The sequence below is a fragment of the Caretta caretta genome, chromosome 4 (assembly GCF_965140235.1).
Source record: "Caretta caretta isolate rCarCar2 chromosome 4, rCarCar1.hap1, whole genome shotgun sequence".
NCBI classification, from domain to species: Eukaryota; Metazoa; Chordata; order Testudines; family Cheloniidae; genus Caretta; species Caretta caretta.
Genome location: NC_134209.1, coordinates 43,004,490 through 43,021,432, shown reverse-complemented (window position 1 = coordinate 43,021,432; position 16,943 = coordinate 43,004,490). Strand labels below are relative to the sequence as shown.

The window sequence follows — 16,943 nt, the reverse complement described above, 5'->3', positions numbered from 1 at the left end:
TTCTAAGGTAGCCTTTTATTCCTTTCTTCTTCCTCCTTTTTTTGTTCATGCAGCTTTTGCAGCTGATTGATTTATTGTTCTGCTACCTGAATTTCAATAATCTCTGTTGACTGCAGTGAATATTTATTAACCAAAGTACAATGCCAGAGTCAACTGCACTTTCTCTTGCTATTGAATCCTATCTAGTGCCCATGACTTCCAACAAATACTTTCTATTAGTGTTAAGGGGCGTTAGAAAGCATTTCCCCCCTTCCATGCTTGAGGTGTGACATAACTGATTATGCTCTGCCTCGTTACTTATGAACACAGAGATGCAGAGTGAACACTAGTGTGAGAAATATAGTATTACATTGAAATTCTGGCATGGGTACACACATATAATCCCAGTTGAGAGAGAACATGGCAGGAAGAAGAAAAGAGCACCACTTGACATCTTCCAGAATAGAGATTGAATAGGACTGCATCCCCAGAGCAGGGGAAGAATGGACCGAATAGGGGATACCAAAATGAGTTTGAGGAAGGGAAAAGGAAATTAACAACTGTGCTGCTTCAGTCTCTGAATGGCCAGTCTCTAAAGATAAGTTATGACTCAGATAGGTTGTTATTGAAAGTTATCACCAAACAGCTTTTCAGCTGCCTGTGTAACTTGGGTGGTTTCATTCCATTTCCCAAGGAACAGTTCTCCACATCCCCAGAATAAAAACCAACATGGATGGCAGTCTCAGCAGGATGCCAAGGAGTGAAATGGCCGTTGAGGCCGAGATTTCTTCCTGATGTGAGGTATTCCCTCCAGGTCAAGGTTGAGACATGTTGGTGGGTCAGTGTGGACATCCTTCACCCATGCTGCACTTTTTCTGTGGATACATGGATGACTTCAGTCTAAAGGACTCAGTCAGCACTTTTTGCCAATATTTGGTGATTACTTGTTCTGTTCATTCCTTCTGAAGCATCTGGCATTGGCCACTATCAGAAGATAGGATACGGGGCTAGATGGACCTTTAGTCTGACCCAGTATGGCTGTTCTTATATTCTTATGTACTAGATTCATATGTTTAAGCAGTACAAAGTTTTGGGTGCTTACCTGAACTGGCCTATAAATACTAATCCTTCTATGGTTTGTCCATCACTAATTAATTACTCGATAGTTGTCATAATTTTAACAATACAGATATATCTTCATTTTATCACAATAATCTTTTATATGGCTTTATGAATTCACTGTATCCCTCCTCATAAGTGCTCAAAATTTGCATGAATACATAAGAGTATCAGTAAATTCATGCTTATGCAGAGGTGCAAAGTATGAGCATAGGGAAACACATTGTGACCAATGAGGTGATGGCTCAAATTTTTTGATCTGGGAAGTACATTCATTATATTGTATTAGCCAACAAATGGCATCCAGGAACTGTCTGACTATTCTGGATGAGAGAATTAGCTCAGTATTCTGGTTCTGCTAATGCATCTCATTTCTCTGCCATTATATTCTTGGTCATGGTGTCATGCTAGCACAGTAGGTCTAGGAGTAACCTGCAGATACTCATCTAGCTCTGGTTCAGAAGAGACTGAACAATTTGATTGAGAATGTCATTATGCTTGACTGATTGTTTATATTGTTGGACTGCTAAGAAGAGAAATTAGGCCAAATGCATTGCTAGTATAGGCAGGCTCAATACTACTGAAGTAAATGGAGCTGCATTCACTTATGCTAGAGGTAAATTTGACCCTTTGTCTATAAAACTCAGGCAGTGGACACTTAGGCATATTCTTTCAGTATGCTGGATTTTAAGTATTATTTGCACTAAGGTTTGTGATTTTTCAAAGAAAAGCATGTGGCGAAAAGGAAGACAGCTGTATTGATTAACCAAAGAAAACGCATGCAAGATAAAGGATAATGTGTTCAAAGGACATATAACAATAGCACAAAGCACTAACATGCTGGGAATCTGAGCTTCGTACTCTGGCTTGGTTCCTGACTACTGGGGTGGCTGGAAGCACTGTGGAAGAGTTCTGTGGTGAACCACTGGCCACTGTAGTTCTCTGAGAGCTTCCGGGGCAGTATTGTAAGGCTGCAAATCCTGATCTGAACCCCAACACTGCATGAGAAGTGAATATACATGTGTAAATCAGTGCTATTATAATGCAAGTCTTCACTTTCCTGGTACCTCTTGGATAGATCATATTTTCTAAACTGCAGTTTAAGAACCTGTGTGATTTGCATAGCAGTGTATATCACTGCATTCTGGATACGGTGGTGTAAATAAATGTCAGGTTAAGGTTAACATTGACATCAACAAGTAAATTACAAGACTGAATTGTTTATCTAAGATACATTGTGTACAATGATTTTACATCTTACTTTTTGCACGCTTTCATAGTGTTTCTTGATTATTAAGTCAGGTACAAATTATACTGTCAAATCTGAAGACTTCTTTTCTTCTGTACTGGAAGAAAGATGTCACAAAAAGAAACTGCAGTGCAGAGGGAGAGAGTTAAGCAAAATTTGTTACAACATTGTTTATGATCCAAGAGAAGCTATGAGAATCCCAGAGGGGAGAATGAAACATGTCCAAGAAAGGGGATGGAGGCAGCATTGGTTAAGAAGAAGAAGAAGCTCTACAAATGCACTGGAAATTTTGGAGAGCATTAGTAAATTTGATCCAAGGTGAGATGTTGGCATTGTGTGCCAGCTAGCACAGCCCTTTGTCTGCAAACATGGCCAAATTTAATGAAGTCCAAAACCATGCTGCTTAACATTCCTGGACTCATAAGGGAAACGAGAAAAATAATAGGGCAGGAAGCTTAAAATGATTTTGTAACTCTTTTCTTAATACTTTCTATAACATCACATTTCATAATTCAGCATATCCAATCCTATAGTATTTTACAATAATTGCTGGGTTTCTATGAGTTTTATGTAAATTTTAGTTTCAAAGTCAAGGAAATCTCTTGTAATTCGGGACAGCTGATAGTTCTGAGCAAAATTGTGAAGGAAGAAGTATCAATACTTTCATAGTGAAATGACTCTTCCTCACCTACAGAAACTACCTCCCATCACTGAAATAAAATCCTCAAAAAACAAACAGCAAAAAATTCTAGGTTAATGTTATGTTTTTATATAATTCTGAAAATATGATTTAATGCCAGTTTATCAATAATGAGAAGCTGCCTGATAACTCTTCCAGGTTAAGGAACAACTTTGGGTTATGTTCTGGGTTTGTGTGTTTACTGTAAGACTTGGCTTGGGCTAATCTAACCTGCATATTACAATTTTTAAAAAGTGTCTTGTTCTTAGTTGGCTAATCAGTTGCATTTCTGCAATTGCATTGATGCTGTCTCTTGTTTGTAGTCAGTTCTTTAATTCTGTTTCATCCTGGGCACCCTCCAGAAGACCACAGTTGACCTCTAAACGTTCCTTAGGCCCCAGTATGCATTGTAATTTGGTGACAAAATCATTGTGGGGTTATTTTGTCCAAAATTAAAAATGAAATCTTAATTCGTAGATATTTTTAATCCCGCAAGCCAGATTCAGTCCTATGTGTGCAGGGATCTCCTTGGGCCCTTAGGCACTGACTCCATGGGTGCTCCAGAGCTGGAGCACCTATGGGGAAAAAATGGTGGGTGCTGAGCACCCACCGCTAGCCCCCCTGATCAGCTCTTCCCCCTCCCAGCCAGCGCCTCCCACCTTCTGTGATCAGCTGTTCCATGGCATGCAAGAGGCGCTGGGAGGAGGAGTGAGGGTGGGGTGCACTCGGGGGGAGGGGGTGGAATGGGGCAGGAAGAGGCAGGGTGGGAGTGGGACCTTGGGGGAAGGGGTGGAGTGGGGGCGGGACCTGGGGCACAGCAGGGGTCAAGCACACCCCGGCACATTAGAAAGTTGGTACCTCTGCTGGGGCTCACAGAGGAAGCTAGCTGAGGGGTAGAAAAGAGGAGAAGGGAGAAAAAAGTATTATCAGTCCCTTCCACAGTGGTTCTACTAGGGGAGAACAGCTTTGTTTTACACTTGGGGTTCCCTAGAAGCCCCACTGGTGGATGCACTGCCTGTGTTGACCTTGTATCATCACAGGCTACTGAACACAGTTCATGGCCTGTGCCAATCACCTCTGGCCTCCGGAGACTGCCGGTAACTTGCACATGTGCATTACTGCTCCGAGTGGAATGAACTTACTGTCACCAGGGACCCACACCTTGGGGTCCACAGCTGTGAATCTGGCCTTCTATGTGTAACCTGGGCATATTGCTATATCTTTAAACCTCCTCTTCTTGGGTATCCTTGATCTGTCAGGTGTCACACTACATTATACACTCTACATCTTCCCTATTAAATTATTGAGCCTCACTCATTATTTCATGTCCTGTTTAACTATTTGTATAGAAACAGATCATATGTAGAGACAGACCATAGAGTAAAGTTGGGAGACTTCTTTGTTGAATATACAGTATACTAGTTCTTAATGCAGAGACATGTTATGCAGATTAAAGTTGGGGTCTATAATGAACGGAAGATTGTGGCTGTATTTATACTTTTAAAGAAAAGTTGGACTAGCTTGGAGGATAACAGAATGCACAATCAAATATATTTTTTAAATTGTTTGATTTAAATACTGGCTGTTGAGAAGACGTTGCTACTATGATCATCAGAACACTTTTACAGGTGGGAAATAGCTGTCACGGTAGAGTAAAGTAAAAAAATTAGCAACTTTTAGATAATGTGCCATGAAATACTTCCTATGGGCTAAATCCTGCAGACCTTACTCAGATAATTCTCTCATAAACTTCAGTGGGAATCTTGTCTGAATGCAGACTACAAGATTAGGCCTTATGCTGTCCATTCTCACACTGCCCTGGCCTTCCACTCCTTGTATACCCATTTATAATAACAAGGATGTGACAAAGGAATGGAAATGTGGCTGCAGTCAAGACAGCAAGAAAGAAGCACCTGCCATTAATCCTGAATGTATAAATGTAGCTTGTGTCTGTACTCAGGGGCAGCAACAGCTGTAAAATATAGTTGACCCTTACTTCAGCTTTGTTCTCAGTTGGCAGGTGCCTGGACGCCTTTCAGTCTGCTTTGGAACACCCTGTTTTAAAAAGAGCAGTATTTATCACCTAATTATGAATGCAAATTTTGCATGTGTTTGTGATTTACGAGGCCTTGCTTATGCCAAAGAGGCTATAAACTGTATTTGAAAATGTATGGCAGTCTGCAGTAGATAATTACTCTTTGAGAAAAGAGCCTCTGTTTCCAGTGAAAACATAGTAAAGTTATTTCAGAAATGTTCTGACCTCAGACGTTTCACATAACAGACACAAAATGCTTTCACATTTGTGCAGCAGTTAGAGGCCTGATCTCTGCCATCTCACAGACGAAAGCACAGAAAGCTCCTTTGGAAAAAGGGCAAGATGTCTCTGTTGCAGCCTTCGAAATTAGCATTTTTTTAACTCACTCAGTTCTTTGTTTCTATGCTCTTAAGAAGAAAGAATAGAGTTTTGGGGAAAAACAAACCCCCTGCAACACTTGCCCTCCTTTAAACAAACCAGTCCCCAACTCTCACCCCACCTCCACAAACATCTCTTTGCCTCAGACCAAATCCATACAGCCTTTCCTCCCTCTCCCGAAAACACACACATCAATAAAACCTGCAGTACAACCTTGGGAGAATTTCTCCACACAAATGGAAAGAAGATGACAAAGGCTGAGGGTTGGAGATTTCCTTCTTAAAGTTCCCAAAACAATGGAAATGGTATTCTCAAAAATTAGAGCTGGGTAAATACAGCCATAAAATATTACTTGAATATTCTTACAATGAAATGCCACTGATTCCCTTTACTGGTATTTACAAGAGCGAATTTTTATTTGCAAGAGAGCTCACAGAAAGTAAAAGCATTGTGAATAAAAGTACAAGTGTTTGTGAGAGTATTTACACCAAAAATGCGCTTGTGGCCATTTTGAAAAGATATTTTTATTTGTTCATACAGTAGATTTGTTGAACATTAACGAATACTTTTGGATAATTTGTAAGCAGAAAGGTGCATTCTTTTAAATTATAAAATGTCCAATCAATAAACAGAAACAATACCACGTGACTTGGGTAACTAGCCATATTGTGCAAAAAGCAAATACTCACATCAACCAATTTGAGCCATCAGACAATTGTGAATAATTAACTAATTCACAGAAATCAGGGTTTTTTCATGGATAATCTACAAAGAGAAAAGAGGGCAAAAATCATTGGATAAGTTATTTGAAACAAATAGTAGAACCAGCTCTATTAAAAATCATAAGCTGGATTCACATTCATGTTCCCAGAGCTCTAGCATGTCTCCTGGGAAGAAGGTCGTGGTGGTGCAAATTGACTGCATCCTTAGTTGTGTCATAGTGGACTAATTACATGCCTGTGAGCCCAAGAAGTGCGTGGCACTGGTCGGGAAGGGCTGTAGCTGCAACAGTTGTACCATGCCTTCAGCAGTTTCTGCCAGTGGAGTTTCTGTTGAAACCAGACTGTGAATAACTGCATTCCAAGAGAGTACAGTGGCAGTAAAATGCTCTGCCCTTCCTTAAGTTGAGTTGAATACCTTTGGGTTGCAGAGGCCTCACTAGCACAGGGAGTGTAATATACAGCGTTACTGAATCTGGTCCCTTAGCTATAGTGCACAATTGGTGGGTCGTCAAGGCTCAGTTAAAGGATTATTTTTTTTAAGGTAATGGAATGGAACCACAGTCAATATTGTATTCTCAGTTCAGTGGTCACCATTTTAAAGTCAGTATTGACCAACAATTATTACACACCTGCTATACTCTCAAACACTATTCTGCAGTAACTATTGGTAAATGTTGATATATGTTTGTCTGAGAGCTTGCAAGCTTGATATATATATATATATATTCACATGTTTTAAAGCAGGCCTGCTGAAAATGTGCTGCATTATTATCCCTTTGAGTCACATCAGTACAAGCATTCATGGGGTCAGTTGCTGACACAGAATATAGAATTCTGCATGCAATTTTAACTGTTTGTCATGTGAACCTCAGTGTGTAAGCTGACCAAGTGAATGCACGCGGACAAAAGTTCATCACAAGTTTATCTGTTTTAACTTGTTTTTTAAACTTCAGGGAGGGACAGTGTCCAGCCTCTGTGTGGGGATATAAGGGGGAGAGGGCCACAATGACAGTCATGGTATTCAATTGAGTGCAAGGGCTCCACTCCTCTAGCTGCCCCAAAGGAGAAATGGGAAGGAAAAGAGGAGGCCAGGGCTTGATTCTTCCCCCCTGCACCAGCCAGAAGAGATGGCCTGCTACAGAAGTTAACATACATTGCGTCTCTTTAAAAGGTGTAGTAGAAGGGGCTCTCCTTCATGCTGGGGAACCCTTAAAAATGCACCAGAAACCGGCTAGCACGGGAATTTTCAAAGCTTTTTTCGCTGTAGCCAGCATCCTAATAGACAGTGTTTCATGGGCCACTTCTTCCATTTGCAAGTCATGCAAACCACTTCCCCTGCCATTTATGATTATGAAATCCTTCTGGCAGTTATAGAGCTTGGTTACATGGAAAAGTAGCACTAGGAAGATATTTAGTTAGTTTTAACTATGCTGCGGGTGGTGCCGCTCTCTGGTAGTGGTGCTTTTTTCCTCTCCTTCTCTTGTAGCCATGGCCCCTTTTGAACACAACTAGACTGGGCTTGTCCTCTTTGTTTCCAGATGCTTTTACCAGTGACCATACTCTTATTTGCACTGAAACACCTGGACATCTTCAGAAGGAGCTGGAAACTTGTAGGCAGAGACAGCACCATTTAATCTGCCAGTTCTGTGCAGACTACCAGCAAGTGATCCACAAACCACAGTTTAAGAACTGGGTCTAGAAAGTTGATTCTGGACAGTTGCACAACACAGAAGTTGGGAACTTGTTCAGACCACAGAGAATAATGAAAGAACCTATAGTGCCACCCTAATATCACCACTACACCATTTTGTTTGTCTGGTGTTTTTAAAATAATTATCCTTCATTCTGAAAAGTCATATCAAACTGAATTCTGATAAAGAAGAGCTCACTTTCCTCTACCGCTCACAGTATACCACTGGACTGAACATGACTTGCTATGCTCCTAGAATTCCTAATCTAATTTTCCTTTATTTTTCTAATTTAAGAAGGCTGCCAAAATACATGACAGATTTATTAGCCATATTTGGTAAAAAGTTTTACTGTTTTAGAAAACGCTTATTACCAGATGTAGGATGAAATCCTGGCTCTGTTGAAGTCAGTGGGAGTTTTGCCATTGCCATTTGCTATTGCCCGGAGTTCACTCATGTTTTTTACTATTGTGAGTAATCCCATTGAAGACCGTGTGCACAACTCAACAGGAGTAACCCCACTACACCTGCTACTAAATCTTTGCAGAACCTGTCCCTAAAATACCTGCAGTTTATGGAATGAAAACCGTAAGAAATCATAACATTAGGGATAGATCTCTGGATCATTCAGACCTGCTTCTTACTGTATCCCTGTAACTGATCACTGAATTTCATTAGCATCAATAATTTGTCAATTTTTTTTCTATTTTTTTTAGGGTCCTCCTGGTCCAAAAGGTGAGAAGGTGAGTACACATATTGTCAACACTTACAAAATAAATGGAAACCCCTCCTGGTATTTACTGAACACATAGTTTATATTGATGCAGTACGATGTGAAATTATGTAAGAGAGTTGGGTAGCACACAGATGCTGTGTTAAAACTATCATCTCATCTTTCCCCTTTGCAGGGAGATCAAGGTGATCAGGGCCCTCGGGTAAGCATCTTAAAAAAAAAAATGTTGCACTTCCCCTTCCCTGAGTAGGCTATTCGTCCTTAGCGCAAAACTAAATGAAATATAGTGTCTTAGCTAATCATGCTTATTAGCTGCATTTACCCTGCATGTTGTAGTAAGCGTCTGCAGGACAGCAAATATAACCAAACAGTCTCTGGGAAGCATTTGAGTAAGAATAGCCACACATACATTACTATATATGAAAATGTACAACTGCTGCTAGTGGGGGGAAATGCATTTGACAGTGATTGTGCTCTGCTGTGTAAGAGTTGGTTTGGTTTGCCAGAGTAAACCTTCCAGTTTTCCCAGCCATCTTTCAGGTCTTGCATGGACTCCTATAATGCAGAGGGCATTATTTAGAGAATTATAAAAGCATGGCACATTCATGGACTAGTTCTTGTGCCTACATACATGTACCAAATAGAATAATATTATTGTCTCTTAAACATAGCATTTTTTCCCCAAGCAGTTAGAAACAGAGAAAATTTTAGCGTTAGTGATGTAAACATAACACATTCCTTGTGGAGTTATTTTAGTTGTTAAGTATTGTGTTTGTTTTAATCACAGGAATACAATGGTGAACAAATTGTTATGTTGGTAGTGCCAGTTCATTGTCTTTACATCCGTTCTTCATTATACAAATATTTGGATATATTGCTCTAATGATGCAGAGGCTCAGTTCAGTTGCATGTTTATACATTTTCTCATGCCAGGGCACGTTTTCTGTCAATTAGTTAATATATTTTAATTTTACTGTGAGTGAGAAATCGTTAAAGTCATAACATATTTACTTGGCCATATTATTGTGACGACAGTAGTGCTTAGAAGCCCCAGTCAGGCCCCATTATACTTGGTGATGTGCTGACATTAGAAAGCTGCAGTCCCAGTCCTAATAGCTTAAAATCTAATTTAAGATAAACAAGAGAAGGAAACAAACTAAAGGCAGGAATGAAGAAGGATGACAAGAGTAATAGTGAAAGCAGCACATTGTTACCTAGAATGATTATATGCACAACTTAATGTTTGTGAATCATTTAAAGTTGTTTTTTAATTATCAGATAGAAGTAGCTAAAATAGATCTCAGAAATCCTCACTGGTTGTCTACTTGAGCTGACTGTTTGCTGAAGGCATCGTGGCAAAAGTGAATCTTTAACAAGGGATCTGGAGGAGGGCAGGCTAGCGTCTCTATACTACTTTGGAGAGGTATTCTATGCATGAGGTTTTGCACAGAAGACAGTGGAAACGTGCTGGTGGGAGAAATGAACATACAGGCATTCAAGCTTGGCATTGTTATGAAAGCAAAAGTGGCAAGGAACAATCTCAGGAAGGTACAAGAGAGTGATGTATGGAAGGGCAGAGTTGAGAAAGGCCCTAACAAGCTGAGGAGAAGGATCTTGAATTTGATGTGGTGGAGAAGGAGTTGTCAGTGGAGGAATTCAAAAGTAGGTGTGAGTGAGGCCAGAGGAAAGGGGGTTGCAGGAGTTAAGCCAAGAGATCATCAGGGCCTGGGTGAGAGCTTTAGCAGGATGGAAAGAGAGAACACGCTGGCGCTTGGAAATTCTGTTGAGTAAAATATGAAAAGATTTGCAAAGGCATGGTTGGGTGTGGCAGGATAGAGGGTAGAGTCAAAAATGGCTCCCAAGTCATGCGAGAATGGAGGAAGTGTTAATGGTGACAGGGAATGGGAGGACTGGAGAGGCCTTGGGAGTGGAGAAAGGGGCCCAGATTCTGTAGATTGGACCAGCAGTCTTGGCACAAATCCAGAATGAGGGGAAAGGGAGAAAGTGGCTTTAAACCATTGTTACAGCTCTTCAGTCCTGGGGCTAGCAAGTCTAGTTAGACTTTAGACTAGTGCAATGCAGCTAGAAGGTACAGAAGAATCAGATTCAAAGAGTTCAGCTTTAAACATGTTACGTTGACAGCGAGGCAACCTGCAGGAGATGTCAGAGAGACTGGCTCAGATGCAGGACTGAATAGTAAAAACAGATCAGGAGTGGAGATGCAGAGTTGGGAGAGGGTATCCTGTACTGTAGATCATGTTCTTGAGAGCAGGTCAGTGTTGTACCTATGGGGGTATAAGAATAAGAACATAAGAATCTTCATCAGAGGTTTAATTAGTTTACACTGTATTGAAGAGTTTCATTAAGAAATTTTGTAGATATCATTTGAGTAATTTTCAGAGTCTCCTTTCTCATGTCCTTATCTTTCTCAAAATGAGTTTGGATATGCTTTACAGGAGCCTTTCCTTCTTTTTCCTCAGATTTTTCAAGTGTAAATATTAGGATAGTGCTTCTTACTATTTTATTTTTCATGCTACAATAGTTATCTTTTCTGATTACTGTCTTCAGGATGTATATGCTCAACTTGCATTGCCAGCGGATTAGACATGTGTAATTAATGGAAGTTCTTCGTGTAAATCCATCATGCACCAAAATGAAATTATACCCACTTCTTCTTTCCTTGGTTACTTTTCTGTATGTTTTGTATCATTTCGTATGTAACATAGGTTTTGTGGTGGGTGCCACAATCATGTTTTCTATTGTTCCCAGAAGTATTCTGCCTGAAAGTGATACTGGAATGACATCAACATTTACATTCAAAAAGCCTGAAAATAGACTGGTTACTGTACCTGAAAGTCCTGGACACTTTTAAACTAGCTCATCTTTTGGAGATATGGAGCCTGCGGTTTCTTTGTTATATAAGAAACTTTTTACAAATGTTTTTGAAGCTCAGACTTGCTTATAGCAAAGGTTTTACTGCTCCAAGCCATTTTTATGGCTTTGAAAATTCAAAAGAACCCCTTAGCCTTTATAACAGCCACCTTCTTCTTTCAGGCACTTTCATTAGTAAAAGAAACCAAAGTAAAAAGTGGAGATTTGCCAGGGTGAAAATGGGACCCTGAAGCTTGCAAAATCCCCAGTGAAATGAAGAGAAAGATGTAGATCATCATCTTCTCTCATAACTTATACCTGAGACAAGAACATCTCTTGCAACCCTCAGGCACGCCCCTTTTTCAATTTTCCTATTTTGATCTTAAAAATTTAAAGGCGCTCCTTGCTTAAATCACTCTGAAATTATTAGGGGGGAAATTAAATACACTATTTCAGAGTTGTGAAAGTTCACCTTACTTGATTTGCGTACACAACAGTATGCACAAGATAGGTGGACAAAAGTATGCTTACTGGTTTGAAAATAAGGCCCTATATAACACATCTCCAATTGACAGAGATACAGTATTGCAAATGACAGGTTTCAGAGTAGCAGCCATGTTAGTCTGCATTCGCAAAAAGAAAAGGAGTACTTGTGGCACCTTAGAGACGAACCAATTTATTTGAGCATAAGCTTTCGTGAGCTACAGCTCACTTCATTGGATGCATTCAGTGGAAAATACAGTGGGGAGATTTATATACATAGAGAACATGAAACAATGGGTGTTACCATACAGACTGTAACCAGAGTGATCACTTAAGGTGAGCTATTACCAGCAGGAGAGCGGTGGGGTAGGGGAGGACCATTTGTAGTGATAATCAAGGTGGGTCATTTCTAGCAGTTGACAAGAACGTCTGAGGAACAGTGTGTGTGGGGGGGTAATAAACAAGGGGAAATAGTTTTACTTTGTGTAATAACCCATCCACTCCCAGTCTCTATTCAAGCCTAAGTTAATTGTATCCAGTCTGCAAATTAATTCCAATTCAGCAGTCTCTCATTGGAATCTGTTTTTGAAGTTTTTTTCTTGAAGAATTGCCACTTTTAGGTCTGTAATCGAGTGACCAAAGAAATTGAAGTGTTCTCCGACTGGTTTTTGAATGTTATAATTCTTGACGTCTGATTTGTGTCCATTTATTCCCATGGCCCCACAGTATGCCAACATTTTTATGGCTGACTTAGAACAACGCTTCCTCAGCTCTCGTCCCCTAATGCCCCTACTCTACTTGCGCTACATTGATGACATCTTTATCATCTGGACCCATGGAAAAGAAGCCCTTGAGGAATTCCATCATGATTTCAACAATTTTCATCCCACCATCAACCTCAGCCTGGACCAGTCCACACAAGAGATCCACTTCCTGGACACTACAGCGCTAATAAGCGATGGTCACATAAACACCACCCTATACCGGAAACCTACTGACTGCTATTGCTACCTACATGCCTCCAGCTTTCATCCAGACCACACCACACGATCCATTGTCTACAGCAATGCTCTAAGATACAACTGCATTTGCTCCAACCCCTCAGACAGAGACAAACACTTACAAGATCTCTATCAAGCATTCTTACAACTACAGTACCCACCTGCTGAAGTGAAGAAACAGATTGCCAGAGCCAGAAGAGTACCCAGAAGTCACCTACTACAGGACAGGCCCAACAAAGAATATAACAGAACGCCACTAGCCATCACCTTCAGCCCACAACTAAAACCTCTCCAACCCATCATCAAGGATCTACAACCTATCCTGAAGGATGACCCATCACTCTCACAGATCTTGGGAGACAGGCCAGTCCTTGCTTACAGACAGCCCCCCAAACTGAAGCAAATACTCACCAGCAACCACACATCAGAACCACTAACCCAGGAACCTATCCTTGCAACAAAGCCTGTTGCCAACTGTGTCCACATATCTATTCAGGGGACACCATCACAGGGCCTAATCACATCAGCCACACTATCAGAGGCTCGTTCACCTGCACATCTACCAATGTGATATATGCCATCATGTGCCAGCAATGCCCCTCTGCCATGTACATTGGTCAGACTGGACAGTCTCTACGTAAAAGAATAAATGGACACAAATCAGACGTCAAGAATTATAACATTCAAAAACCAGTCGGAGAACACTTCAATCTCTCTGGTCACTCGATTACAGACCTAAAAGTGGCAATTCTTCAAGAAAAAAACTTCAAAAACGGACTCCAACGAGAGACTGCTGAATTGGAATTAATTTGCAAACTGGATACAATTAACTTAGGCTTGAATAGAGACTGGATTGGATGGGTCATTACACAAAGTAAAACTATTTCCCCATGTTTATGCCCGCCCACACCCACTGTTTCTCAGACGTCCCTGTCAACTGCTGGAAATGGCCCACCTTGATTATCACTACAAAAGTCCCCCCTCCCCCACCCCGCTCTCCTGCTGGTAATAGCTCACCTTAAGTGATCAGTCTGGTTACAGTGTGTATGGTAACACCCATTGTTTCATGTTCTCTATGTATATAAATCTCCCCACTGTATTTTCCACTGAATGCATCCGTTGAAATGAGCTGTAGCTCACGAAAGCTGATGCTCAAATAAATTTGTTAGTCTCTAAGGTGCCACAAGTCCTCCTTCAGTATTGCAAATGAGGATCCAAATCCAGCAAACATTGTGTGGAGGTTCAGAGACTTGCATTTTTCATGGAGTTATGGGTATTTTTCCATTTTTTTTTTTAAAGGGGCTAATGTTTGTTAGGAGTTGGATTTTTCAAAAGTGCTCAGTGTTGGCCTGCCTTGTTAACGCCAGTAGGACTAGAGATGTGCCAGTGCTGAGCCCTTTTGAAAGTCCTACCCTAAATGTTTGATCTTCCCGAGTAAGTTTGTTTTCTGCCCATGTATATTTGTACCTAACCTCTTATGAATTTGTTACTTATTTTAAAAATTCGGATTGAGCCAGATTTTTTGGTCACGTGCAGAATTAGAATTCCTCCACTCACAAGTGTAAGAGGCTCAGTGTTAGTAAGTCTCCCGAATCAATTTCCATGAAAGTGCTTGTTTCACACATGACTGTAGAGGTCTGCATTGCTATACTGACATTGAAAATTAAAATTGATGTATTTTAGCCTGTGGGCTATTAGAATAAGTGCTGGTACTGAACCACTGCTCAGTTCCAGTTGCTCAACTCCACTTCAATTTAAAATTATTAGCTTAGAAACTAGCAAAGCCTTTGAAGATTTCATAATGACTTTTACTTAAGGAACTCTGCCACCTTTAGGTGGCAAAGGATTTATTGTCCAAGCAGAGTTTGAAGCCTAATTAATGAAAATAGACTTTGAGAGGTGAATGTGCAGAGGCTAATCAGCCATAGCACAGTATCTTAATCAGTCTTCTATCATCTTCCTGCAAATGACATAATAAACAGCTTCTGTCATTCACTCCTGATACATGAGAGATTTCTTGTTTATCAGATCAAAGAATCGTAAGCCAGCAGCTGGTTCTAAATTAGTTTTGGGAGCTAGGTGCAATAGCAAGTCACCCAGGAGCCATACATAATGACTTCGATAAAATTATTTTCTCCTCATGGTGTGTTCAAGTAAATTTTCCTAGCAGCTGGGTCTACACAAAACTGATAGCATCTTTAAAATGTCTTAAGCAGGAGAGATTAGGTTCCAGAAAAGCAAGGCATTCAGAAGTTTATTTTATTATCTTAACCTTTGTTGACTTGAATGATTAAACAGATTCTTTTGCTCTGTTAAAACAGTTAGGCCCAGATAGTAATGCAGTGTTCCTATTTGCTTAACCCTTGCCTCCCTCCTCTTTGCCTTTAATGAATTTGCTGCTTATTTACTGCTGTATGTATTGCTTAGGGAAAAGAAATCGCTGTGTTACAATTGATGCTTTACAGGTTCTATACTTGAGTGTGGGAAAACTGTTTTAATTTCTTCCAATATTGACAGAAGTTGGCATGATGACAGCAAGCTCATTAAAATTAAAAAATGTCCTGATTACATGTTAAAATCAAATCACTTTTTTGCCTATTACATTTTAGACTCTGTTAGAAAAGAGCTTTATAAAATGTTCTATATTTAATGGAAACTAAATATATCAGTACGTTTTGCCTGTTGAGGGAGTATTTGGGGAAAAAGTCAAATTGTTTGTAAACCCGATTGACTAATACATGTACGGTAGCTTTAGTTAATATGTTTCCAGTGAATGCAGAGTAAAAACAACACTTTGGGTCTATCCTGCTCCCACTGAATTAAGGCTATGTCTACAGTACCGCCTATGTCGGCAAACTTACGTCACTTAGGGATGCAAATATTGCCCCTCTCCCCCCGTGAGCAAAATAAGTTACACTGACATCAGTGCTACTGTGCATAGTGCTGTCGGCGGGAGAACTTCTCCTGCTGACATATCTTATGCCATGCACAGGGTGTATTTTTTATGCTGACGAGAACTCTCTCCCGTCGGCATAGACCATCTTTACCAAATGCGCTGCAGAGGTGCAACTGCATCAGTACAGCCGCACTGCTGCGGTGCTGTAGGCGTAGACAAGGTCTTAAGCAGTAAACCCATGTTGACGTTAATAGGTGCAGGGTCTAGTCCAACTCTTTACTCTCTGATGACAAATCAGAAAATAGTAATTAGAGGCTGAAGAATAAATCTCTATCGTTACCTTGCATCGAAACCACCTTGTAATATATTTCCAGCCAGCAGTCTGATTCTTCTCCCCTCTGAGGTCAGTGGTGAAGTTCCATTAATTTCCGTCAGAACAGTCTCAGTCCCCAGAGTAGGAATTTCCGGACTGTATCAAACCCTTTGTTCATCTAACCTGGGGTCCTGCTTCAGTCAGTAGCCAGCGCCCAGTTCTTTAGGAGATGATGAAAACTCTCAAGAATGTATGGTAATTAGTGGTGAGATGCAGCAATTTTTTCTGAACCCCACTTGCAACTAGTTTATGCCCCAATGCAGCTTTCTTATCATAGCTCTAAATTATACAGTATGAATGGACATAAAATTATCTAATCCAGCCATATTGTAATATTTGTCTTGATGACCTCCTGGGCTTCACTGACTGACTATATGCCACATAAAGAAGTGTTTCTTTTTATTTGTTCTAAATGTACTGGCCATTAATTTCACCTAGTGTCCTCTTGTTCTTTTTTTGTCTGTTTAAGAGAGGAACTGATTAGTTTTCATTACACTTGCCATAATTTAGCAGGTCAAAATCAAGTCCCCTCTAGCTCTTCTCCTTTTCAGATTAAGTAATTTTAGAGCTTGTTTACATGGAAAGTTATATCAGTACAGTAGAATCTCAGAGTTAAGAACACCTTGGAAATGGAGGTTGTTCGTAACTCTGAAATGTTTGGAACTTTGAACAAAACATGATGGTGTTCTTTCAAAAGTTTACAACTGAACATTGACTTAATACAGCTTTGAAACTTT

General features: G+C 40.3%; 1 protein-coding gene across 1 annotated transcript in view; it reads left to right on the top strand.

Annotated features, from left to right (window-relative positions):
- COL25A1 (collagen type XXV alpha 1 chain) overlaps positions 1-16,943 on the top strand; it is a 427,499-nt gene that overhangs the window by 275,509 nt on the left and 135,047 nt on the right. Inside the window, exons 6-7 of the mRNA XM_075127572.1 lie at positions 8,566-8,592; positions 8,758-8,784. Of these exons, the coding sequence (XP_074983673.1) occupies positions 8,566-8,592; positions 8,758-8,784 (54 nt within the window). The remainder of the gene's footprint in view (positions 1-8,565; positions 8,593-8,757; positions 8,785-16,943) is intronic.